The sequence below is a fragment of the Vicugna pacos genome, chromosome 11, assembly GCF_048564905.1.
Source record: "Vicugna pacos chromosome 11, VicPac4, whole genome shotgun sequence".
Classification (NCBI taxonomy): domain Eukaryota; kingdom Metazoa; phylum Chordata; class Mammalia; order Artiodactyla; family Camelidae; genus Vicugna; species Vicugna pacos.
In genome coordinates, this window is record NC_132997.1 from 50,216,999 (window position 1) to 50,243,852 (window position 26,854).

At 35.7% G+C, this 26,854-nt stretch overlaps 1 protein-coding gene and 1 non-coding gene across 4 annotated transcripts in view; one reads left to right on the forward strand and one right to left on the reverse strand.

Moving 5' to 3' along the window:
- The window catches only part of ASCC1 (activating signal cointegrator 1 complex subunit 1), an 80,427-nt gene that overhangs the window by 12,886 nt on the left and 40,687 nt on the right, over window positions 1-26,854 (forward strand). For all 3 annotated transcript variants that reach the window (XM_006212861.4, XM_072971346.1, XM_031682273.2), the window contains exons 6-7: window positions 19,176-19,312; window positions 25,551-25,670. In XM_006212861.4, the coding sequence (XP_006212923.1) occupies window positions 19,176-19,312; window positions 25,551-25,670 (257 nt within the window). The remainder of the gene's footprint in view (window positions 1-19,175; window positions 19,313-25,550; window positions 25,671-26,854) is intronic.
- On the reverse strand, window positions 19,680-19,786 carry LOC116282398 (U6 spliceosomal RNA). Its single transcript, XR_004191912.2, has one exon. It is a non-coding gene; the product is annotated as a U6 spliceosomal RNA (small nuclear RNA).

Below are 26,854 nucleotides of genomic sequence, written 5' to 3' on the forward strand. Positions count from 1 at the left end.
TAACTGTTCCTCCTGCTATTTTTATGGCTGGTTAAAGTTATTAGTATTACTTGGAGTATTCAGAGTAGAGGAGAACTATCTTCGATAGTTGTAGGCAAAGTCAGTGACCATGTTTTTGGTGAAAATTTTTATAAGATCCTTCCTTCTCTTCTCTTCCCTTCTTCCTTTTTCTTTTCCCCTTTTTCCTTTCCTTTCTCTTGTCTGTCCCATCCATGTTCCTCAAGCTGGGTCTTCTGTGTTAGAACATAGCGAGGTATAGGTATGCAGATACAGAAGTACTAGAGTCCAAGTACTTCTGTGGGACAGGAGGTGAGAATTGGTAAGCTTGATTATTTAAGAAGGCTATGATGGTGAAAAGATTCAGATTGGGCAAATGTGAGTAGACAGTATAGAACTGTATAATCCATTTTTAAGTGACTTCATTGGCATATACAAAGTCAAATACTGTATCTATCTATCTATGTATATTCTTAGTAATATATATGCTTAGTAAACCATCAGAATATTACTAATTGTCATTAGTAAACCATCAGAATATCTTTTTTCATCTTAACATTTCATAGCAAGATGATGTCATCATCAGTGGGAGTGGAGGGTGGGGTAGAAGAAGATCAGGAACACTGGAGCTTCAGTGTGGTCTGGTAAATTTTGTGGCGGTGGTACTGGAAAGTTTTGAAATTGTGTTACCTTGTAAATACCACTTATTGAAGCTCAGTGATTCCCCCCCCCCCCCCCCCCCGCCCCAGTACTACAGATACTTTGTATGCGACAAGCAGATTGTAATAAATTAACCTTTTTCTTTCTGTGTGAGTGAGTGAGAGTGTGTGTGTGTGTGTGTGTGTGTGTGTGTGTGTGTGTGTGTGTGTGCGTGCGCGCTTTCTCACTTTTCGCTTTCTCACTCTTCTTTTGGCTCCTGACATGGGCTGACAGGGAACAAATACTGGAATGATTGCTTTAACTCTGCTGGGATAAGATTGGGCACTATGATTGTCACGCTAGCCTTAATCAGTCTGCAGTACTTCCTTTCTGCTTTCAGGGAGACTGCATACTGATACTGTCTTCTTCCTGCTTTTAAATCAGGTCCTCATAACAGCAGGGAAGGAAGCACAGCATGCAAGAGTAAATAAGTAAGGGGCCATTATCTTCCTATTATATGGAGGAAATTTTTAGTAAATTTTCATTTCTGATGTTAGAAGACAGGCTCTAAAACCACATGGGCATTTTCTGCTTTTATTCCTCCAACTTAGGAGAGTTCCCTTCTAGCAGCTTTGGAGAACATGTAACTGTTCATTGAGATAGCAGTTATTTCCTGAAATATGGTGTGGCACTCGGTCTTGCTTTGATTCCTCTGAAACTCATTTGAAATCTCTGACGAGAGTTTTCTTCATCTCTAAAATAGAAGTGGTCTCAACATTCTCTTACTTACAAGAAAAAGATGAGGGAGGGTGTAGCTTAGTGGTAGAGTGTGTGCTTGGCATCTATGAGGTCCTGGGTTCAATCCCCAGTGCCTCCACTAAAAAATAAATAAATAAACAAACCTAATTACTTCCCCCCACCCCAAAGAAAAAAAGATGATATCTCTTGGTATAAAGTTGGCTCAAACATTTTTTAATATACATCTGTATGTATTATATACATTTATTAAAATAGAATTATGTTACACACATTGTTGTGAAACTGCCATTTTGATTGAACACATTTCAGGTCAAGACATATAAATCTAATAATTGCTGCTTTTAATTGCTGTGAAGTATTCTATTCTGTGAATTTATCCTGACTTATTTAATCAATCCCGTTTGATGGACCATTAAAGGAAATTATTTCTATTAAATAATGCTGTAGTGAACATTTTTGTAAATGCATCTTTTTGTCTTTGGCTTATGATTTCTTTGGGATACGTTTTAGGGTAAATTCTTAGAAGTAGAATACATGAGTTAAGGGAATATAAACTTTAAATTTTTGATAGTTTGTTTTTCCATTTTATTTTAAAAATCAACTTTATTGTTGTAACTTACAGACAATATAATGCACTTGTTTTAAGAGTACACTTTGATGAATTTTGAGAAACATATACAGCAGTGCAATAGCCATCACAAAGAGGATGTAGAACATTTCCATCACCCCAAAAAGTTCTCTTGGACCTCTTTGCAGTCACTTCCACTCCCTGCCATCTCATCTACCAGTGATTCCAGGCAACCACTTATCTGCTGTCTGTTATTATTAGATTTCCCTTCACTAGAATTTCATATAAATGAAAACTTACATGAAAATCTCTGTGAATTTTTTGGACTCAGCGTAACACTTTGAGTACCATTCATGTCAATGTGTATTACAGTAGTTCATTTCTTTTTATTGGTGAGTTTATTCCTTTGCATGAATACACCATAATTTGTTTATCCATTCAACTTTGGGTGGTTTCTAGTCTTTGGCTGTTATAAATAAAGTTGTTATCATTTGTGTAGAAATATTTGTGTTAAATATGTGTTTTTATTCCTCTTGGGTACATACTTAGGGGAATAATTGTTGGATTAAGTGCAGATATCTGGTTAGTTTTACAGAAAACTGTCACAGCTACTCCCAAAGTGGTTGCACCTCTCATACCGCAAATAATGTATGAGAGTTTAGGTTGCTCATTGCCAACATTTGGTGGTCTCTGTCTTATTTTGATTTTGGCCACTCTGGTAACCGTGCTCTGGTGGCTTGTGGTTTTAATGTACGCTTCCATGATGGGTAATGCTGCCGAGCATTTCTTCATGTGCTTGTTGGTCATTTGTGTCTCTGCCTCTGTGAAGTGTCTGTTCAAATCTTTTGCCCATTTGTTTGTTGTTATTGCTGGTGGTACTTTAGTTTCTCTTTATTTATTAATTTTTTAGTGTGTAAAATGTATATAACATAAGATTTACCATTTAAGTGTTTTTTTTTTTGGAGGGGGTTTATTTCTTGCTATTGAGTTATTGTGAATTATTACAGGTTGTAGATATATGTCCTTTATCAGATATGTGTTTTACATCTACTTTTTGGTGTCTGTCTTAGGTTTCCTCATGATTAAGTTGATGCTATGCTTAGAGAACTTGATGTTCTCAGAGTACTACATAGGTGATGTTGTATCTTTCGAAGGATATCACACCTAGGGGCATATGATGTTCATCTGTTTTTCCCAAGTGATGTTACATCTAGTCAAGATGTTGCCCAGATTGCTCCTGATAAGCCAGAACATTGCAAACCACTTCCACTCTTTCCTATCTGCCTTGATGGAGGAGCAGAAATTGAGTGGCTTCCTCCTACTCGTTCTAGGGAAGGGGTAGGGCAAGGGGTGGACAGAAAACATGAAATTTCCTACCATTTTGAGTGTAGCTTTCCTTTGGTTAGGCATTTGCTTGGGTTGTTGCAGGTTCTTAATTGGTTTCTAGAGTTCTCCCAAGGCTGCTTTGGTCTGTATATTATTGTTCGCTTGGTGTTTTCTACCAGGGAACGAGGGCCTGGATCTTCTTAGTGTGCCATCTTGCTGATGTTGCTCCAAGTTTGGATACTTTTAAGGCGTTATTTCCTTTTTTTTTTTTTAGGCATTTATTTCTTTAATTATCTTTTCTCTTCCCTTTTCCTCTTCTCTGGAATTCTAATTTCACTTATATTAGACCAACTGATATTAGTACACAGATTACTGAAGCACTGTTTTGTTTTCCAGACTTTTTTTTCGCTCTCTCTGCTTCAGTTTGGATAGTTTCTGTAGCTATTTCTGCAAGTACAGTGATTTTTTTTTGAAGTGTCTAGTTTGTTGTGAATCCCATTTTTATTTTTGCCCTTATATTTATCTCTTGAAGTTCCATTAGTTTCTCCTTTTATATTATCCTTTTCGCTCTTCTGTATCTTCACATTTTCCTTAAAATAATTGAGCTTATTTATAGTAGCTATTTTAAAGTCATTCCATTAGCATCGTAGCATTCAAGATCTATAGCTGTTGGTGGATTTTTTTTTACCTGCTTATGGGTCACATTTTTCTGCTGGTATATCTGGTAATTTTTTGTTGGATGCTGAACATTGTGAATTTGTTGAGAGTAAAATTTTTTTTTCCTTTAGAGAATCTGAAACATTCTGGAAGATAGTTATTTGTGAATCAGCATAATCATTCCAAAGCTTGTTTTTAAAGCCTTTTAAGGACAGATCTAGAGTATTCCTTACTCTAGAGCTAGTCTAGCTTTACTACTAACGTGTGTCCCTCCTGGAATCTTTTTTTCAGTGCTCTGTGTATTCAAGAGTGGTGTCTCCACTTTGGCTCGTGGGAAATTGAGTGTTTCCCTGCTGCTTGAGCTTTGGATATTGTTAGACTTACAGCTCCCAGGTAGTTGTTCTTAATCTGGTCTTGTGGATTTCACTTTATGATGTGCAGATTGTTGTTCAGCCAAAGTCTCAAAGAGAACTTTATGCAGATTTCCGGAGTCTATTTTTTTTTTTTTTTTTTTTTTTGCCTGACATCCTCCTTTTCAGTGCTTGGCCCTGCAAGTTTTATTTGCCTTGCATTCCCAAATTCCAGTTTTTGTCCCCTCAACTCATTGGGATCACTGGGTTCTGTTTGGGTTCCCTACTCTGTGCCACTGTCTGTAAATTGTCTCCATTCAGAAAGCTAAGATGGGGCTCAGTCAGTCTAGCACCTTCTGTTACCCAGTGTCTGAAAACACTTGTTTTGTATATTTTATCTAGCTTTCTAGTTATTGATGGCAGGAGGCTAATCCTGTAGGACTTAATTCTTCTTGGATAAAAGGAGACATTCTCATACAGTTTAAAATTAGGGTGTAATTCGTATAACATAAGTATATAGTTCAGTGGTTTTTAGTATATTCATTATATTACCCAACCATTGCCACTATCTAATTCTAGGATATTTGCATCACTCCTAAAAAGATACCCCATACTCATTAAGCTATCACTCCCCATTGCCCCCTTTTCCCAGCTGCTGACAACCAGTCATCTACTTTCTATCCCTATGGATTTGCCTGTTATGAATATTCCATATAAATGGAGTCATATGATATGTGGCCTTTTGTCTCTGGGCATCTTTCATTTATAATGTTTTCAAGGTTTATCCATGTTTTATCGTGTAACATTACTTCATTTCTTTTTATGGCCAAGTAATATTCCACTGTATGAATATACCACATTTTGTTTATGCATTCATCAATTGATGAATGTTTGGGTTTCTGCTTTTGGACTATTATGAATAATGCTACCATTCATATGTGTTTTCTTCTAATAATTTGTAACATCTTAAGGTTGAGTTTACCACTATTTTTATTCACTTAATTGACCTTGATTTGTTATATAAAATAACAAATAATTGGTGAGCTCTTGCATTGTGCTAGACACTGTTCTTAGTGCCTTCTTGGCTTATTTTGTTTAACTTCCAGTCCATCTGTTATAAGGTAGATATTGATATTCCATTTTACTTAAGAAATTGAAATGGAAGCTTAGAGAGGATAATTTTCCCAACGTACCATAGCTAGTGGGTGCCACCATGTGAAGTAGGGGAGGTGATACAAAGTTGTGTAGGACCTAGTAATGGCTCTAATTTATACAACCCAGTAGAACAAATAGATGAAATTAATTCTGGGAGTCACTGTGAGAAATTATGGGAATGGAAAAAAAGCCTGTTTAAATTGAAGGTATTTTGATGGTTGTTTGTCTTTTAACCAATTGTACCAATCTTTAAGCATGTATTTTCATTGGGACCATCCTTGACTAGAATTAATTTGCACAGTATTTGAGGATTCCAAAAAAGAGCAGCAGAGGGAGAGGATATAGCTCAGTGACAGAGCACATGCTTAATATGCCCGAGGTCCTGGTTCAACCCCTGTACCTCTATTTAAAAAAAAAAAGGCAAAAAAAGATATTCTATTCTATTCTATCCAAATCATATTCTATTACCTAATTGTTGAAAAAAGATATTATATGGATCAGATGTTATTTAAAAGGAGGTTTTTTTTCAATAGGGATATCCATCTTCATTTCTGAATCAGGAGTGAAAGAGGTGAGATTCTTTATCTTTAAAAATCATCCACAATCAAAAGAGAGGGAATTATATGAGGTTGAGGATCTTTGAGGATCATTCTTAAAATTCTGCCTTTGATGGCTATTAATGCTTATTTTAAAACATTGTTGTAAAGTCACATTTTTGATACAACAGACAACTTTTCTACTCCCAGGTCTCATCCTGTCCTTCCTTTACCCTTCCTTGAACTTCTTTTTTCTTCCTTTGAAATAGTGGCCTTCTTTTCTCTCTTTGTGTGGCAGCATGTTTGTCTTTGACTCTCGAAGGGAACTGTGACTTTACCTTTTAGAATAGCGTTTCCTGAAGTCACCTTCCTTTGTGCTGATCAATTATATAAGAAACGATATTTGACTACAAACATTATCACCATCATCCTTGTGCTTCAGCTCCCTAAGCCTGAGTACTTAATGTAGGATTTACCTGCTCATAGACACTGGTAAGATATTTTTCATCTGTGTGATCTGCAGATAAACTGCACCTTATTTTTTCACTCTTTTCCTCTCTTGCATTAAGATTCAAAGATGTCTCACTGTCTGCAAGTTCACAAAGTATATTAAAACCTTGTATATCTCTCCGTCTGTCTATAGCTAGTAATGCTGCTATAATTCCATTTTATCTCACAGCAGGGTCCAGTGAAAGCACATCAGTAATGAAAAACAGTAATTCAAAACTGTGTTTGGTGGAGCATTCTGAGGGCTTACAGATCTGTCTGAAGCAACAGGGGATTTCTCAGGCTGCATGGAGAACCTGAATAGAAACTGCATAATTCTGCTTATATTGTAGTGTGAAGGCTGACACTGGGCAGAAATGGCTAATGGATCTGGGGTTTGTCCCTTTTCTACCAATTAGGATTATTTTTTTCCATTTAGTATTATTCACTGAAGAAGCAAATTTATATGTGAAAGCCTTAGAGTATAATTTAGGATTTTTCATGGACGAGGGGAATTGCAGGATTTGTAATTATCTTATAAAGTAATTTAGAATGAAGATGGGATAGAGGCATACCTTGGGGATAGGGTAGGTTTGGTTCCAGACCACTGCAGTGAAGTATATTGCAATAAAGTGAGTCATGTGATTTTTTTTTTGGTTTCCTAGTACATATAAAAGTTACCTTTATACTTTACTATAGTTTATTAAGTGTGCAGTAGCACTGTGGCTAAAAAACGTACATACCTAAATTAAAAGTAATGCTGTTGATAAATACAAAACAGAAATGGACTCATAGACATAGAATACAAACTTGTGGTTGCCAGGGGGGAAGGGGGTGGGAAGGGATGGACTGGGAGTTCCAAATTTGTAGATACTGACAGGTATATATAGAATAGATAAACAGAATTATACTGTATAGCACAGGGGAAAATATACAAGATCTTGTGGTAGCTCACGGTGAAAAAGAATGTGATAATGAATATATGCATGTTCATGTACCACTGAAAAATTGTGCTCTACACTGAAAATTGACACAACATTGTAAACTGACTATAACTCAATAATGTAAAATTAAAAAGATAATGCTGTTGGAAAAATGATGCCAATAGACTTGCTTGACTCAGGGCTGCCATAAAATTTCAATTTGTGAAAAACACAGTATCTGTGAAAGACAACAAAGTGAAGCACAATTACGTGAGGTGTGCCTGTCATCTCTGGTTGTGATAAATGTGAACTCCTGAGTTCTAATGTTGGGTAGGAAAGTAAGAAAAGGAGATGTTTTTGTAAGATTCATGTATTGCACCATTTGGATGGAGATGGTTGTTGTGAATAGGTGTTTATCTTTTATTCACTCACTCACTGTTTATTAAACGCCTACCATTGGCCAGGCTGTGTATTTTATGATGAGCATTCTGGGCAGAGGAACTGACACTTGCAAGGTATGGAGGTATTCCAGTCTCTGTGTTCAAGGGTGAGTGAGGAGTTTAAGTCTGCAACCTAGAAAGTGGGCAGGGTAGGGAAGAGACAGGAGTTAAGAGTGGAAAGGTGAATGGTATCCAGGTAGTGAAACATCATGTGTGGTTTAAGGATTTTGAATGTATCTTATAGATAGTCAGGAACTGACAAAGATTTTAAGTAGAGGCTAATGTGATTGACTTAACATTGCAGAAAAAATAGCTTTGAAGGCAGTATGGAGGAGGGATTGAGAGTTAAAGAGTCAGGTACCAGAGACGGCTACCAGTTAGAGACGAATGACGCTTGAAGAAAAGACTAGAGTCTGTGGCATATTTAGGAGGCAATATATTCCCGGGTTATTTTGGAGGTCTTCTCTAAAATGATGATGATAATAGTACCACCTTTAGTGTTGATTTGAAGAGTAAATGAGTTAATATTTAAGGTGTTTAGAACAGAGCGCAGCACATAGTATTGTGTGTTAGCTGTTGTAGTAATACCGTGGATTACCATATGGGAGGTGAGAGAAAGTGTGTCATCAAGAAGGAGCTGAGGGTCTGACTTGAGGAGGAGGTGTACCATTTACTCATCATTAGTGTTTGAGTGGTCATTGTCTGTCTTTGGGAATGAATACAGATTGGTAGGTGGATTGCTAACTTAGTGCTTACAAGTAATTTACAGAGGAATAGTTAAGCTTTTAGAAAAGTAGGTTTAGCTATTTATTGTGCTCATTGACATAAGAGAGATGTATCCCTTGGTGAAGGGGAGAAGCTTTTTGTTCCTTTTTAATAGATAAGGATGTTTAGACAATGTGTGAGACTTTTTTTGTTTTTGTTTTTGTTTTTTCTGGTCAGTGTAAAAGCTGATCCTTGAATATTTGTCCTTTGTTTTTAAGAACCTCTCTATTTTCCTGTAATTATGTCTGGATAGAATTTTTAAGTTGGAAGAATCAAAACCCTGTTTTCTGAAGCTGATTCAGCTTAACAGGGTATTTTATTAATAACATATATAAAGACTCTGAAATAAAAGTCAGCTTTTGTAAACATTCTTGAAGAAGAGAAATGACTCAGCAGAGCCTGATTATGATTAGCTCTTGATGGTGCTTTGAAAGAGTAAAGATGGCATTTGTTTAGAGTGTTGTGTAGTCATATAAAAAACAAGAAGGGGGGAAGCCTGTATTTACTCCATACTACTATGTGCCAGAGGTTTCAGAACAACCCTGAGAAGGAAATATCTGTTTTAGAGATGATGAAATTGAGTTTCAGAGCAATGAGCAGGCACACTGTTGTTGGGTGGCAGAATTAGAATTTGAACCTAGGCCTGTCTGGTTGCAAAGCCAAATGCTCTTTTTACCAGTCTGCCTTATATGAATAACTTCCCTATGTGAATGAGGTTTACATCATCCACCCAGGAGTGGTTTTCTGGGGTTTGGCCATGCAGAAAGAAAAAAATATAATGAGCATGGGTAAGGCTTCTGTGCTTATTTCCTTTTTTCCTTTGAATATCAGGAAGTGAATTGATGGGTTCCTCACAAATACCTATTTTGTACTTATTTATAGGTTTTTGGGAGCGTGTGAAAAATCTATAGGACCTTTGACTTAGGTAAATTAAATTATCTCCCTTATCTTATAGAGAAGGAAACTGAAGTCTAGTGAGATGGTTTGCCTGATTATAGCTAGTTCATAACAGAGTTGGAATTGGAACCCTACTCTGTATTCCAAGTTAAAAGCCTTTTATAGGTAAATCCCAAACCTTTGATATGTTTGGAGTTCCTGGAAGATGATATATGTGAATATGATTTGAGGATTATTCCTTTGTCTCTGGCTCTCAGCAGGTACTGTGAAGGCAGAGTGCTGTAAATTATTTACATTCTGGAAGCTATCCATTCGGATCAGATTCATCGGTGTTCTTAACGCTCGTGTAATAGAGCATGGCCTTTGGGGTCTGAGTCTGAAGAGAGGCTTTCCTTCTGCTAGCTGACAGCTCTGACAGATGTGCCTGTGTCACACTCCATCTGCATGGACAGGATGATTTGGGTTCTAACTGGGGCTTTAAGGAAGCAGAGAGAATGCTTCATGGTGGGCTAATCCATACTTCTCTCTCCCGGCCTTTCCCCCAAGCTTGACATTTGTAGATTTCTCTCTTGTTAATTTTTCATGCCAGTAGCACTGCTAGAAGTTCTATCCCTGTGGAGCCCAATGCTGGATTAAAAGTGAAATCAGTGAAGGGCCTGTGATGATGTGGTGATTGCTAATGGAAAATCATGGAGCTGTGGTTTGAATGAAAGAGTTAAGGTCTTGCACCTGGGACTGCTGAGTTAGAACATGGCTTTGAACTCTGAACTGTGGCTGAGACTGTCTATGGAGATAGCTTTGAATGCACTTTTTCCTTAAATGAGACCTTATTTAACAAATAAACTGAGGCAAATAGATGTGACTTAGCCATAAACAAACACTTTTTCCCCCAGCCTAGATAGAACTGCCCTAGGGAATTCTTTTTACTTCACCCTTCACTTCTCCTTGCTGGGTGGAAGGTCACCACCATTAGAATTTTCTGGCGCCAGCCTGGGTGGCCAACCTAATGAAGTAAAATAGTTCCAGCTCCCAGTAATGGTGAACTTGGAGCAGGGCCCAGTGTAATTAAACCCCTGGAGTAAAGAATTTGTTGTTGGCCTTTATTCATTTCAATGAAGAGGCTTGTGGGTAGGAATATGATATATTCCAAGCAAAGAAAAATAGTGACTCTGGAGACTTATGCCATTGCCTTGAAGATTGTTTGGTTCCACATTAAATTTAGATAATTCAGTAAGAGAAAAGCTTTTCTTCATAGATGACATTGCTAGGCAGGGTTAAAAGCTAGAGTGTTTCTCCATTTACTAAAAGATTGTCCAATAGTGTATTATAAATCTCCAATACCGTTTAAGACTGAACTGTTATGACTCAGATTATGTGGCCTTTTAGGTAACCTATCTGTTCCTTTCCTTGTTCTTTTGTGTTCTTTATGTTTTGTTTCCCAGCATTCAGTATTTTTGTGGCTAGTTTTGAACTCAAGTTGACTAAAGTGGTAGGCTCCCAAAAAGTAACGTAATGGAAGGAAAGTTCTAGAGCTTCTTTTTTCTAGGCAGTAAGATAATAAATTTGTGTTGTTTTAAATCACTAAGTTTGTGGTAATCTGTTATAGTGGCAATAGGATACTAATCATTTTAAACTTACAGAAGTTATAAGACTTAAGGATTGTACCTTTTACTTAGATTCACTTATTGCTAATTCTTTATTTGGTTTATCATTTTTTCCCTCTTTTTTTGGTTGTTGTTTCTGAACTGCTTTAAAGTGTGTTGCATATGTCATGAATGGCTGTACCCCTAATACCTTGATGTGTATTTCCTAAGAATCAGAATTTTTTTTTACATAATAATTATATAATTCTCAACTTCAGTAAATTTAACACTGATACTTTAATTTGCCATCCACATTTTAATTTTGTCAATTACAGCATTTTTTTGTTGTTGTTGTTAACCCTCCAGTATAGGATCCAGTCTAGAATTAGGTGGTGTATTTAGTTGTCGTGTCTTTTTAGACTTCTAGGGTCTGGAACATTTCTACAGCCTTCCTTTGTCTTTGTCTTGACACTGACTTAGAAAAAAAAGAATGCTTCTCATTTGGGGTTTATGTGATGTTTCCTCATGAGTAGACTGAAGTTGTACATTCCTGGCTAGAACATTGTATAAATGATGATATGTCTTGATATATCACATCTAGATATGACACCCTTCATTGATAATGTTAATTTTTATACCATCCAGTCAAAGTACTGATTAATTTCTTCATTGAATAGCTACTATTATTTTTCTTTCAAATCAGTAAACTGAGGGGAGACATTTTAAGACAATGCAAATATTCTGCTTCTCAACAAAATTTCCCCATAGATTTAGCATTCTTTGATGATTCGTACCTGAACCAATCTTTGCTATGATGGTTGAAAAATTAAAGTTTCCAACTCTAGTGTTTTCTCTGTATTTGCTGGTTGATAGTCAGTATTCTACTGTAAGAAACAACCCTCTCTTATCATCTCACTCTCTATCATTGATATAGACTCATACATTCCTATTTTTTAATAGTTTATAAATTATTACTTTTCTTAATTATTTTAGTGCTCAGATTGTCCTTAATTTAACCAGTGAGGGACCCTGCAAACTGACTCCAGTGTTGGTGACATGCCTTCCTCCTGTCCCCCCAACCCCCTGAGTATTTCCATACTTTCTGACATAACAAGATGTTGCAAGCTTATCTTGTACTTCCCTGTCCCAGCCCTGGAATCAGCCATTCCTCAAAGGAACCCTGGTTCCTTTGAGTGGGAAATGGTATTAGAGACAGAACACTGGTGTTAGATATGCTCAGGATGTCTGCGCTTCTAGGCCCTTTTAGTAGACAGAGCTAGGAAATATGTATATGTATACACACATATGTACATATTCATGCATTTACATATTTTAGAAATCAAGAAATCACAAAAGTACCCCTGATTGCAGTCCGTCCCCACAGGGCTCTTTCCTGCTGTCCTCCCATTCTATATTTTTATGTCCCTCCTTCCACAGTAGGAATCCTGGCTTCCAGCACCAAAACCTTTACTCATTTGCTTAATCCTTTAATACATTTAAAATAGGTTTTGATTTGCTCTGCCCATACATCTATAAGAATTAGACCTACTAAAAAGAATTTAGGGTTTGTTTACAGTTCTCTCCCTTCCCCCACTGAAAATAGATGTGAAGTCAAATATTATGTTCATACGTTACTTGGATTAGTTCTCCCTTTTTTAACCCCCTCTAGTGTGGATTTGGTATCCATTTAAAATGCAGTTGAGCTCATTTTTAGTTTGCTTTCAAATTTAGGTTCCCCTACCCCTTCCTATTCTTGTTTTTTGTTGTTGTTGTTTGTTTTGTTTCTTTTTTTTATTGATGTATAGTTGATTTACAGTCTTGTATTAGTTTCAGGTGTACAGCAAAGTGATTCAATTATATATACATATTTATACTTTTTCATATTCTTTTTTATTATACATTATTACAAGATATTGAATATAGTTCCCTGTGTTGTACAGTAGGTCCTTGTTCCAGCCTTACTGATTTAATTTTATTTTGAATATGTAGACAATCAACATGCTTCCAAAAGTCAAAACTGTACAAAAGGGCGTACTCAGAAGTGTCACACGTTCCTGTATCCCGTCCACTTGTTCTCCTCATCCCTTGTAGGTAACTGACTTCATTGCTTTCTAGTTTATTTGTCCTGTGTCCCATTTTGTAACTTATTTTCTTATTTTCTGTTCTTTCTTACACAAATGGTACCATATGTTCTTCTGAACTTTGTTTTTTTCATTTAACATTATGTCTTGAAAAATCACTCCATTATCAGTTTATACATGTGTTTATGTATAGTTTTCAACGAATATTCTGTACTTGGACATATAGATATTTTTGTTATTTTGCAGTAATGGTGTAGTGACTAACTTTGTGCACATATATATTGTTGGAGATATATCTTCAGAATGAATTCCTAAAAGTAGGATTGCTGAGAGAATTAGATTGCTTGGGCTACTATAACAGAATACAATGGACTCAGTAACTTCAACAGCAGAAATTGATTTTCTCACAGTTCTGGAGTCTGGAAGTCCAAGATCAAGGTGCTGGTAGAATTGGTTTCTGGTGAAGTCTTTATCCCTGGCTGTAGACGGCTGCCTTCTCACTGTGTCCTCCTCACATGGCCTTTTCTCTGTGTGCATGTGCCCCTGGTATCTCATCCTCTTTTTATAGGACACAAGTCCTGATGGATTAAGTCCTCATCTATATGACCTCATTTAACCTTAATCTTTCAAGGCCTTATCTTCAAATACAGTCACATTGTGGGTTAGGACTTCAACATAGGGATTTTGAGTGGACACAGTTCAGTCCATAACACTAGGTCAAAGGATGAATACCTGTGTACCTTTTGTTTTGTTAAATTTTCCTCTGTTGGGGTTGTACTATTCGCATTTCCACTTGCAGCGTATGAAAGGGCCTGTTTCCTCACAGCCTCTCCAATAGAGTGTCAAGCTTTTGAATTTTTGTCAGTTTGGCGAGTGAGCAGTGGTCTTCAGTGTAGTTTTAATTTGCATTTCTTTTTTTTTAAAAGTGAAATTGTACATCTTCCCATATTTTTATATCTTTATTTTTGTAAAGTATCTATGTCTTTTGCCTATTGCTTAATAACATTTTTAGTTATTTTTCCTTTGATTTTTAAAAGTTCTGTATATATTAGAGATATTAGTCCTTTATCTGTGATATATCTTGCAAATATTTTCTTCTAGTGTATTGTCTGTCTTTTGACTTTGCTTGTATTTTTTTGCCATGTAAAAGTTTTCTCTTTTTAAGTAATCAAAGTTAATGGTCTTATCTCTTATTGCATCTGGATTCCTAGTCTTAGGTTGAAGGCCTTTTTCTACATTCAAGTTAAAGAGGAATTTACTCATGTTGTTTTCTTGTATAGTTTGATTTTTTAACATTTCTTTAATTTGAGGTTTATTCTGGTTTGTGGTGCAAGGAATGGATATAATTTTATTTTATTTTCCAAATGGCTATCCAGTTGCCCCAATATAATTTATTAACAAAACTCATTTGTCTCAGTGATTTGAGATACCAGCTTTACCATGCACAAAGATAACTCTGTGTACATGGTGTTTTTAACATAGATTGATAGACCTTTAGGAAGTCATCAAGTAGGAAGGGTCAAATAAGAGTTGATCAGAGATCAAGTAAAATTCCATGAGGATAGCTCTCAGCAGGCTGAGTTATAGGTGAAAACTTGTTTCAGGTTTGCTAGGATGCTCTTAAAAAGAAAAGGCATATACACATTTTTATGTTTAACAGCCATATTGAGGTACAATTTACATACCAAAAACCCTACCCATTTCAAGTGTACAGTTCAATCACTTTTAGTAAATTTGCAGAGTTGTGCAATCAGTATCACAATCCAGTTTTAGAATATTTCTGTCACTCCAAAAAAATCTCTGATGCCTGTTTGTGGTCCCAGCCTTTACCCCAGGGAACCATTCATCTTTCAGTCTCTATAGATCTGCTCTTTTCTGGATATTTCACATAAATACGTAGTTTTTGCATCTGGCTTCTTTTTCTTAGCTATTGTAGCTATTGTTTTTTGTAGTTTATTCATATTGTTACTGTATATATTGCCCAATATTTCATTGTATGACTATACTAAATTTTTCATCCTTTCACCAGTTGATGAACATTCGGATTGTTTCCACTTTTTGGCTCTTATAAATAGTATTTCTGTGAAATTCACTTACAAGTCTTTATGTGGACCTACAACATTTTTATTTCTCTTGAGCAGAGTCCTAGGAGTGAAAGGTCTGGGTTTTATTGAAAATTTATGTTTAATTTTTTGAGGAACTGCCAAACTGTTTTCCAAAGTGGCTGCACTATTTGACATTCCTCCTAGCAATGTATGAGCAGTTCAGTTTCTCCTTATCCTCACCAACACTTGTTACTGTCTGTCTTTAATTATAGTCATTCTGATGAGTGTGAAGTGATATCTCATTTTGGTTTTGGTTTGTATTTCCTAAAAGACTAATGATGTTCAGCATCTTTTCATATGTTTATTAGCCATTAGTATATCTTCTTTGGTGAAATGTTTATTCAAATACTTTGCTCATTTTTTAAATTGGATTGTATATCATTTTATAACAGAATTTTAAAAATTTTAAAAATTTAAAAAATATTTATATTTATCAGATATATGATTTGCAAATATTTTTCTCCAAATAATTTTTCTCTGTGGCTTGCCTTCTCATTTTCCTAATATGTCTTTTGAAGCACAAGTTTTTAACTTTGATCCACTTCAATTAATCCTTTTTTTTTTTTAATGGTTCATGCTTTTGATGCTCGTGTCTCAGAGAAGGCAAGTATTAAAACTACTTTTCTTTTCATGGAATTATGAGATTTGCCTCATTTTTAGGACTAGCTTGGTGATCAGGCCCATTTGTTTTATTGAAATGTGTAAGGCCTTGCCTCTGGGTAATGGCCATGTTGTTCTAGCATCCTCTGGGCAGTTGTTACTAGAGAGGCAATGTAATATTGATCAAAAGTGTAGGTCTCACTACCTGGATTTGAATTTTGGCTTCATACCTTCCTAGGAGTGTTACTCTGGGAAAGTGGCTTTTATTTCTCTGTGCCTCAATTTCCTCATCTGTAAAATGTAGATAATGCTACTTCGCTCATAGGGTGTTTGTCTATTTAAAGTACATAGGAAATGCCTGGGGCAGAGTAAGGGCTCAAAAAATATTAGCTTACTTATTGCAGTTCTCAACTAGAGTTTTTTGGGAGGGTGTGCAAATTGGAATCATTTGGGGGTGCTTTTTAATACCTTGTATGCCTTTCTAAAGTGACAGATTCTGCCCTGGTTTACAGCAGCTGGGGTAATAAGCATTGTACTTAGTCTTCCTTGACACATTTAAAGTTGATTGTTCCTTAAAATCACTTTCATTACATGAGGCAATTTGGGTTGATGTGTAGAATCACAAAACTCATCAGGTGTAAAAATAGCGCAAGCTCCATTAATGCTTAGAAAATGAATAATAACTCCTGTTGCCAAGGCGAAAACTAGGCAGTCTTAAGCAAACTAGTATAGGGTAAAAGCTATGTGCATTTGATAAATAATTTTTTTTTGCCTTTAGGGTGGTTTGTTTATTAGTCCAGAGATCAGATTATGGGATACTTGCAATTCAAAGATAGAATTCCTCCTTTGCTCCTGTGGAGGAGAAGCTCCTCAACATTTTTTCTTCTCCTCATTTGCAAAATGAATTTAATGAAATTTGAAACCTATTTACCTTCAAATGGATTCATGATCTGACATGGGACTAGTAAAAAGACAGAAAATAGTCATAGGATTTGAAAAGACATTTGATTTGAATAGATATTTCTCCAAAGGGGATGCACAGATGTCCAATAAGGACATGAAAAGATGTTCGGCATCGTTGGTCAATAGCAAAAAGCAAATCAAAATCACAACGTGATACCAATTTATACTAGGATGACTATAGTAAAATTTAAAAAGAAAAATATTAAGTGTTGGTGAAGGTGCAGAGAAATAGGAATCCTTGTACGTTGCTTCTGGGAATGTAAAATGGTTCAGCTGCTGTGGAAAATGGTCGTTCCTCAATAAGTTAAACATAGAGTTACCATAGAACCTAGCATTTCCACTCCTTAGTATATATACAGAATAATTGAAGACATATGTCAATGTGGAAACTTGTACACAAATGTTTTAAAAGCATCATTATTCATAATAGCCAAAAGATGGAATCAACTCAAGTGGCCATTCAGGGATAAATGAATAAACAAATTGTATTATATGCACACAGAGGAATATTATTCAGCCATAAAAAGGTTGAAGTACTGATATATGCTGTAACTTGAAAGAAGTTTAGAAACATGCTAAGTGAAAGAAGCCAGACACAAAGGTCATAAATGGTGTAATTCCTTTTATATGCTATATCCAAAATAGGCAAATCCAAAGAGACAGAAAGCAGACTAGAGTTTACCAGGAAATGAAGGTTGGGAAGTAATGAGTGATTATTTAGTAAGTATGAAGTGTTTTTATGGGGTGCTGAAAAAGTTTTGAAACTAAAGAGATATGGTGGTTGCACAGCATTGTGAGTACATAGTGTTAATACCACTAAATTGTATTTTTAAATGGTTAATTGTATGTTAAGTGTATTTTGTGGGATTCATGAATATATTTACATTTTTTGCTTCTAGAGACAAAAGTTTTAAAGTGCAAGGACTGATGATACCAAAATAGGATGACCATATTTGATGTGACAATCTCAGTGTCTAGTTATCTCTCCAAATTCATTTTTCATTCATCTCTTTGCTAAGGACAATTTGTTCTTAACACAAAATATTTTACCTGAAAATACTGCAGTGTTTGCTAAGATAGAAACTTTTTTATAAACAGTATATTATCTTTCAGGAAGCCCATAAAAGGCCCAGTTGCTCTGGAATGAATAAAGCTGATGAGGAACAAAAGATATTCTTAGAATATACAATTAGGTAGCAGTTTGTTTTTCCTGGGCGTACCATTCTGTCAGGCTACCAGTTCCTTTTTTAAAAAATATTTCTTTATTGAGATGAAATTCATGTACCATAAAATTAACCATTTTATAATGAATGATTCCAACGTTGTAAATCAGCTATACTTCAGTTTTTAAAAAGTGAATGATTCATTGGCATTTAGTGCAGTAGCACTCTTGTGCAGCGACCAGCTCTGTGTCATTCCAAATGTTTTCATCACCCCAAAAGGGAATCCCATACCTGTGAAACACATCCTTGCCGGCACTTGTTTTCTACTTTTTTGATTATAGCCAGCCTGATGGGTGTGAAATGGTAGCTCATTGTGGTTTTGGTTTTTTTTTTTAATCACAAATTTTTTTAAGTGAAAGTACTGGGGATTGAACCTAGGACCTCGTCATGCATGCTAAGCATGCGTTCCATCACTGAGTTGTACCCACACCCTTCATTGTGGTTTTGATTTGCATTTCCCTAAATGGCTGAAGAAATTGAACATCTTTATGTGCCTGTTGACCATTTGTATTCTTTGGAGAAATGTCTATTCAAATCTTTTCCTTTTCTTTTTTTAAAATTGGGTTGTCTTTTAGTTGTTGCGTTTTGTTAAGTGTTCTTTATGTATTATGGGCACTTTATAACCCTTATCAGATATATGATTTGCAAATATTTCTCCTGTTCTGTAGGTTGTCTTTCCCTTTGTTGATAGTATCTTTTTTGATACACAGAAGTTTTAAAATTTGGTGAAGTCTAGTTGATCTATTTTTTCTTTTGTTGCCCATACTGTCAGTGTCATATCTAAGACTCCATTGCCAAATTCAAGGTCATGAAGATTTTCCCTTATTTTTCTTCTAAGAGTTTTATGGTTTTATGGTTTTAGCTCTATACCATTGATCCATTTTGGTACAGGTTCTGTGTATAGTATGAGGTATGGGCTCAGCTTCATTCTTTTGCATATAGATATTCCGTTTTCCCAGCAGCATTTTTTGAGGAGATTCTTCTTTCCCCATGAAATTGTCCTGACACCCTGGTTGAAAAATCCATCTGTCATTAATATGTGGGTTTATTTCTCTGCACTCAATTCTGTTCCTACCATTTGCTTTTGTATGACTGAACTTATTTTTCTCCCTTTGGTGACAGGATCATGGGGTTGATAGCACCATTTTCCAGAATCCTAAAAAGCTTCACCTAACTATTGGAATGTTGGTGCTTTTGAGTGAACAAGAGATCCAGCAGACATGTGAGATGCTACAGCAGTGTAAAACGGAATTCATTGAGTGAGTAATCCACCGGAGTAGAGAAGGCTGGTTACCCTATATTAGCTTCTTTTTAGTATCACAGGCTTGTTTTTGGACTAGGGAGCTGGGTGACATGGGAACAAGGTTTGTTGACTCACCCATTTGTAACACTTAATGTTGGATTATTGTCTGAAAGATTTAAAGTGGGATTTAAAGCATGTATTTACAAATTTGTATGGAAAGATTCTAAATTAAATCGTACTAGTTCAATAGGCAAATTTTGTTCTTTAACAGGGCATCCCATTCTTTTTTCTTTTTTAAACATTTTTTATTTATTTATAATCATTTTACAATGTTGTATCAAATTCCAGTGTAGAGCACAATTTTTCAGTTAATACATGAACGTAAAAATATGGAACGCTTCACGAATTTGCGTGTCATCCTTGCGCAGGGGCCATGCTAATCTTCTCTGTATTGTTCCAATTTTAGTATATGTGCTGCCGAAGCGAGCACAGGACATCCCATTCTTCTCTTCAAAAGGAAATTCTCTTCATTATCTAGAAGGGTGTAGATACTATATTAGTTTTCTTTGCTGTTGTAACATATTACTGTAAGCTTGGTGGCTTAAAACAACACAAATTTATAATCTCACAGTTCTGTGAGGCAAAAATCTGATACGGGTTTCACTGGGCTTAAATCAAGATTTTGGCAGGGTTGTGTTCCTTTTTGGAGGCTCCAGGGGAGAGTCCATTTCCTTGCCTTTCAAGTCCTGCCTCTAGAGGCCACCGAATTTCGTTGGCTAGTAGCCCCCTTCCTCCATCTTTAACGCTAATATGTTGCATCTGTCTGACCCTCACTCTGTTTTTACTTCTCTGGCCACAGCAGGACAGGTTCTCTGCTTTTATGGATGCATGTGACTTAACTGAGTGCACCCTGATAATCCAGAATAATCTGCCCACCTCAAATTCTTTAACCTTATCACATTTTCAAAAGCCTTTTTGCTAGGTAAGGTAGTATATTTACAAATTCCAGAGAATAGGATGTGGGCATCTTTGGAGGGCTGTTATTCTGCTTACCACCTTAACTCAAACATTATAACATACTTCCCGAGGGGAGTATTCATTATATTTCAGAAATGCAGGCTTTAATTTTCTTTTTTTAATACAGGTATTTTTGTTTGAGTCAGTAAGGATACCAGAAGCTGTGCAAACAATCTGTTTTGGCTCAGGGAAAGCATTGCTGTTCCAGGAGCAGAGTTGTTACTCTTATTACCGTAAGATTTTAATTTACACGTACCTTTGACCTAACAGCTCTATTTCAGAGGGTCATCTCTCCCTGCCAGCCCCTTTACGCCTTTATCAGAGGATTGATGCAGAACGAGAGGAATTTGAAAATTAACTAATTTAAGTAGTTTTATTTTTTACTTAGTTATAATATACAGGTCCCATACTTTCTGACAAGGCCTTATAGAAATGGGTTATTGATTCATTGGATAAAACAAGGTAAAAGGATTTAAATTTTTTCTCTAATTGTGTTGCATATTAAACTATAATACAATGACTAATTTGTGGACCAGTTCTCTTTCTCCTTTAGTTGTTTTGAAGACAAAATATTTTTCTTGAGCAAAATCATAAACTGATTGGGTTTGTAGTTGCCTGTTCTTTCTGAATCTCATACAGCAAAGGATACTTCTTTGCCTTGTTCTTTTTCTTAGTTATGATGAGCATAACTATTTTCTATCTTACCTAAAATTAAAAATAATTTGGTGTTCATAATTAGATATTTACATTTTTTCCTTGCATAAAATGAAACTTTATGCTTTACCTTACAAAGCAGAGCAATTTTACCTTGTTTAAAAATCAGTTCTGATACTTTAACTTATTCCCAGATCACTTTTTGCTAAGCCAAACTGAAAGCAGCTGCATATTTTTTGGCTGCCATAAGGATAATCCTGCTAAGAAAAAAAATTAAAGGCAGATAAAACATTTGTTTAGAGAAGTATTTGTTTTTTTACCTTATGAAAATCAGGTCACAGGATTTTAATCACTGAAGCTTTATCCTGAGCTATGTGAGGATTTAGCTGAGTTCCTTCCATGTCTCTTGGTGCCTTTTGTGACTAAATGCCAAATCTGAACCTTTTAAGCATGTCAGGGTTGGTGAGCATAGGGAATGAAGAGCAGCCTTAATAGTTCCTAAGAATTTTGACATGACAGGATGAAAACAGTAATTGTAGTTTCTCAAATTCAGCAAAGCTTTTGAAATAGGACACGTTACCCTGCCAGAAATCTGCAGTGCAGGCAAAAATTTTTCGAAGATGCTCTTTTCAAAAAGCTGGAAAGATTTGAAACCAGCAAGTAAAGCAAGCCTCCCCAACCCTCTTCTCTCACCTTCCCCTCTGCTACACACATTTAAAAAGTGTATAATGCAAAATTAATTTACCTCTGAGAAGGGGGATGAGACTCAGAATTGGTTGTTTAGGTTGGCTAAAAGTGCCTGGTTTCCCTAAAAGGAAGAAATGTCTCAAAAAAAAAAAAGATATTTATCATAAAGCCCTATGGTAAAATGTATCATTTAACCTCTCTTTCTTCCTTATTCTTTTTTTTTAATACATTGTTTTAATATAATTATTTTGCTTTTTTTGTTGTTGTTCTTTGTATTTTGGGGGTGGGTAATTAGATTTATTTGTTTTGTTTGATTTTTTTTTTTTAACTGAGGTACTGGGGATTGAACCCAGGACCTCATGCATGCTAAGCACATATGCTACCACTAAGCTATATCCTCCACCCTATTCCTTATTCTTGATCTTCAGTCTTTTTACTTGGTATGCTGAGAAAAAAATGTCAGTAAATAATGGCATTTCTAGCCTGAACCATTGATGATGTAAATGTGACAAATTAAAATATAAAAATGAAAAACACTGCAAATGAATAGACTAGTATATAATGTGCTGTAGCTTAATTTGATGACTTTTTAAATTGAGGTATTACATAAATGTGGCTATATTGGAATTTAATTAAAACTGTGGTGATTTATAGATATTTTCATGAAATGGGTAGTTGAATATTTGTTTTAAATTTTGGGGTGGTGTTTGAGTTTAAGGGATATTACCTGACCAGAAATAGAACTTTGATTTCAGTTGACTAGAGGCCATGTAGCTGTATAGATTTCAACTGAATTATTCACGGTGTTCAGTAAATGCTGAAGCTCTAAATGTGTCCCTTGTGACTTTTCTTTGTGAGATGTTGAACACAAACAGTGCAGTGGCTCTGAGATATAGTCTGACAAATATGCAGCCCTTCTTTTGCTCTGGTGTCACTCTCCTCCTACCTAAGTGTTCCCAGTAGGCTGAGGTAAAAACCAAGTAAGAAGTTAAAAAGGGACCAGAATAAGGAGAGAAGAAGAGGAGGAAAAATACCCATGGACAAATGTGAGCTCCTAATCATTGCCTCAGCTGTCTCTCAGTTGAATAATACGTTTACTGATGTCCCAGGTGGGATAGTTGGTCACCAAGACAAAGAGCATTTATCAGGCAAACCATTGGATTTCTCTCCTATTTAATTGTCCCTGTTGATAAATCCTAAGGATACGTTGAAAGAGTTTCTGTTTCTACTCATAAGGCAGACTTTACATCCTATTTCATCATTTTGTTTTTGGTAACCCATCTAATTCCAAGAGTTTGAGGTAGTTTAGAAATGAGGATACATATACAAAAGAAATGTTAAAGTCAGAGAGATCAAAAACCATAAAGATGGAATGAGAAGAAAATTCTATCTGAAAACCAAGATAATAATTGTACTAGAACATTAAAATTTAGTACTGTTTTCAAGCATCAGTATACTCAAACTAAATTCCAAAAAGAAACATACCAGTTAACAGTTCTTTCCTTTTAAAAAGGAACATAACAATTTTGGGGGAGAGAATCATTTTCTGGTTCTCTGTCCAAGAAAAACTTGAGTAAATCTTAAAGAACCCAGAATGATGATGAGTAGTGTCTTCAGCCGGAGTGTTGCAGAAGGTACAGAAACATTGTTCACGTGGCTCTTTCTTACATTGACCCCTAGAAATTGATGTTATATATAACCCAGTAGAAACATTTCAGTAGGAAACTGAACCAGTGGTATAGTGCTTTCTGGTGATCTAACTATGCAGGAGTAAAGCTTAAAAAAATACAGAGAAATGTATGTGTACTATTAAACTTTTTTCCCCCCAAAGAAGTTTTGTTGACTACACTTTGATAGGATTGAATGGCAGTCTTTCATGTTGAATTCTTTGGCTGTTACTAGGAATGGAGATAACACTGTATTTTTGATTGAAGCTAAAGGCTTCAGTCAGATAATAGTTCAGAGCTAATAGTTCAGAGCTTGGCTTGTTTCTGAATATCCCACTTAGTGGAGGTGGTTACAGAGATACTTATGATCAAGGCTGTTTCTTAGAGAAATTCTGGTCTTGTGCAATAATGGCCTTGATGTTTTAAGGGAATGTTTACTATTAGGATTCTTGGGCTACATAGAATCTCCTTATGGCCTTACTTAGTTAAATATCAAGAAAACTGCTCCTTGGGTGATGGGAGGGGAGAAAACATTTTTGTTTTGCTTTTTTTGAAATTGATTAATCCTAACATCCTTTTGTCTTTGAGCCAGACCGCATTTTATTCAATGACGATATAGGCATGTGTCCACAGTCTCAAAATTATTCCAAACAGCTTCTCCCTTTCCTCTGGATCATCCAATCAGTGTTTATCAGAGATTTATGGAGTACCTATTTTATATTAGGCACTGTCCCAGGTGCTGGAGATATAGGTGTAGACAAGATGGATGGAGTCCCTGGCCTGGTGGGGCTTGGAGAAGGCTCTGTGGTGAGCTGATTTTCAGTTGGTTTCAGATTGGCACAGCAAGGCCTTTACTGGTTGAAGTACAAGTCTGTTTAAAGGGCCTAGGAAGAAAGCAGGATGGTGGGTTTCACTTAACATAAAAGAAATACATGTTAGCTTTAGAATAGCCAAAAATTGCAGACGTTAAACAAGATATCATTTGTAATATTACCACCTAAAGATAATTACCCCTAACACTTTAGAGCATATAATGCTACATTTTTATATGCATATATGTATTTTTTCTTTAAGATGTAATTTACTTACAGTAAAATGCATAGATCTTAAGTATAGTTGATGAGTTTTGATAAATGTGTACACCTATGTAAACCTCACCCAAGTCAAAATGTAGAATATTGTCATCACCTTATGAAGTTCCTTCTTGCTCTTTTCCAGTAAATGCACTTCTCCCATAAGTAACTACTGTTCTGATTTCTATTACCATAGATTAAATGTGCTTGTTCTTTAATTATATAAATAGAATTATTCAGTATATACACTTTTGTCTTTGGCTTCTTTTGCATATGTTTTAAAAATTTTAACTTGTTAATGAATAATACATTTACGTGGTTCAGAAGTTTAAGTACAAGGGATATGGAGTGAGGAGTTTCATTCGCACTGCTATCCCACCAGGCACCCTGATCTCCTCTCTAAAGGCAACAGATGGTAGCAGTTTCTTTGTGTTACATCCTTTCAGAGATTTTATGTAGGTACAAGTTATATTTATATGTATAAATTTTCTTATCTCCATCTTTTGCTCAAATAATGGAACTGATTAAATATTTCATCATGAGTTGTAAAATGGTGTGATACTTTAATTCCTTTATTACTTCTGCATTTATCAGTTGGAGTTCTTCTGAAAGAACTTTCCTTTATCGGCTTTGGTTGGATGTGTATCTGAATTCATAATTATTTCCTTAGGCTTGGCTCCTAGAAATTGAATTTCTTGGGCAGGGGGTTTCTATTCTTGAAGGCTTTTTATAAATATTGCCAAATTGCTCCTAAAGAAATGATACCAGGTTGCACCTTCACTGTTGTTACATGAATGAAGTACTGTTTGCAATTTGTAGAAATAATGAGATAAAACCAGAGAGATGGGCAGCACAGTAAATGTCTTTGTCAGTCAGAACTGTCATCACTTGGCCTTTGCTTAGACATTCCTTAGACATGCTAATAAACTGGTATTGGGATAAATATAGTGTGACTTTGGAAATAACGTGTGTTTCTAGTTTGTATTCATTGAACATGTATCAATTCTGAATTTAGAAGGATGGTTAAATCATGATGTTAGTTTAAAAAACCCAACAACTTCATTTTGTAATATTTGTGTATATTAACCATGTTTCTAAATGTAATAGCCCTCTTAGCTTAAACAGTTATGAAAATCTAATATTTTTTCCTTTGCAGTGACATTTCTGGGGGCAAACCTCTGGAAGTAGAGATGTCAGGGATAGAATACATGAATGATGATCCTGGCATGGTGGATGTTCTTTATGCCAAAGTCCACATGAAAGATGGCTCCAACAGGTATGTTTCTGGAATACTTGTTTGTTTCAATGAAGAAGTGCCTAAAAGCATCCCTGGAAGTTCAGGTAGTTTTGATTCCTTTTCTTTGAGATCTTATTATTGTAAAGAGTGTGTTAAATTCTTTCTTTTTCTTAAATAGTAGGTTAACATCTTGCAAGAGGAATTTGTTGTAGGAAAAAGTATTAGACTCATAGTTTGATAATTGTCGAATTAATTTAGTGATGGATATCAATGGTACCTGTTTAGTTTTTATGGAACTCAGTGCTTCCTTCATGTTTTCTAGGATAACAGGAGGCAGGAAGGATGACATTTTAGGATGGTAGTTTCAGAAGTGACATAATGCAGATCTAGTGAATTCCAGGGCAAAATAGGGATGATAACTATACAAACGTCATAGGATTATTAAGATTAAATTAATCTACATAAAATATTTAGAGCAGTGCGTGGCACATAATACCAACATCAAAACATACATTAAAAATGTTTACTAATTTTTATCTTTGTTACTATCACACCTCGATCCCTACCGGGGATTCTCAGTCTGCAACCCAGGCTATTTCTGAGGCTAGCCTAGGCATCCAGAACCGTTTGTAATGTTAGTGTCATTTATTAGCCTTTGGTGAGCAGAAGAGCCCAACTGAATTGGGAGTTTGTTTTTGTGTGGTCCTTTCATTAGGGCAGGATTAGAACAGAGCTCATACTGAACAAGAAACCCTCTAGAGAAAATCTGTGTTTCTAGGCAGGCCCCCAAATTGATTTGCTTTCCTAGAGGATCTCTTCTAAGATTTCTGTTATCTCAGTGAGAATTGATGATCTCACTTATTTCAAATCTAAGTTCCAATGGAAGTGAATTTTGAGTGGGAAGTGAATTTTGAGTGTAAGGAAGGAAAAAATGATACGGCATCAGTTTTTTTGTGTGTGGTGTATGTCAATTATATCTCAATAAAACTGGAGGGAAAAAAGTGTGTTAATGTCACTACTAATTTCATCATAATCTTTAAGTATTGGGAAGCTGTCAAGCTTATGGTGGCAGACACACATTTTCCAAAATTCTAGTTTTCACTTGAAAGCTTGAATTTTATTATTGGCCAAAAATACTGGTGATTGTTTTCCTTGAAGCTCTTTTTTGAGGAAAATATCTGCCAAATAGCCAAGTCTGAATAACCATAATTTGTCTGTCAGTT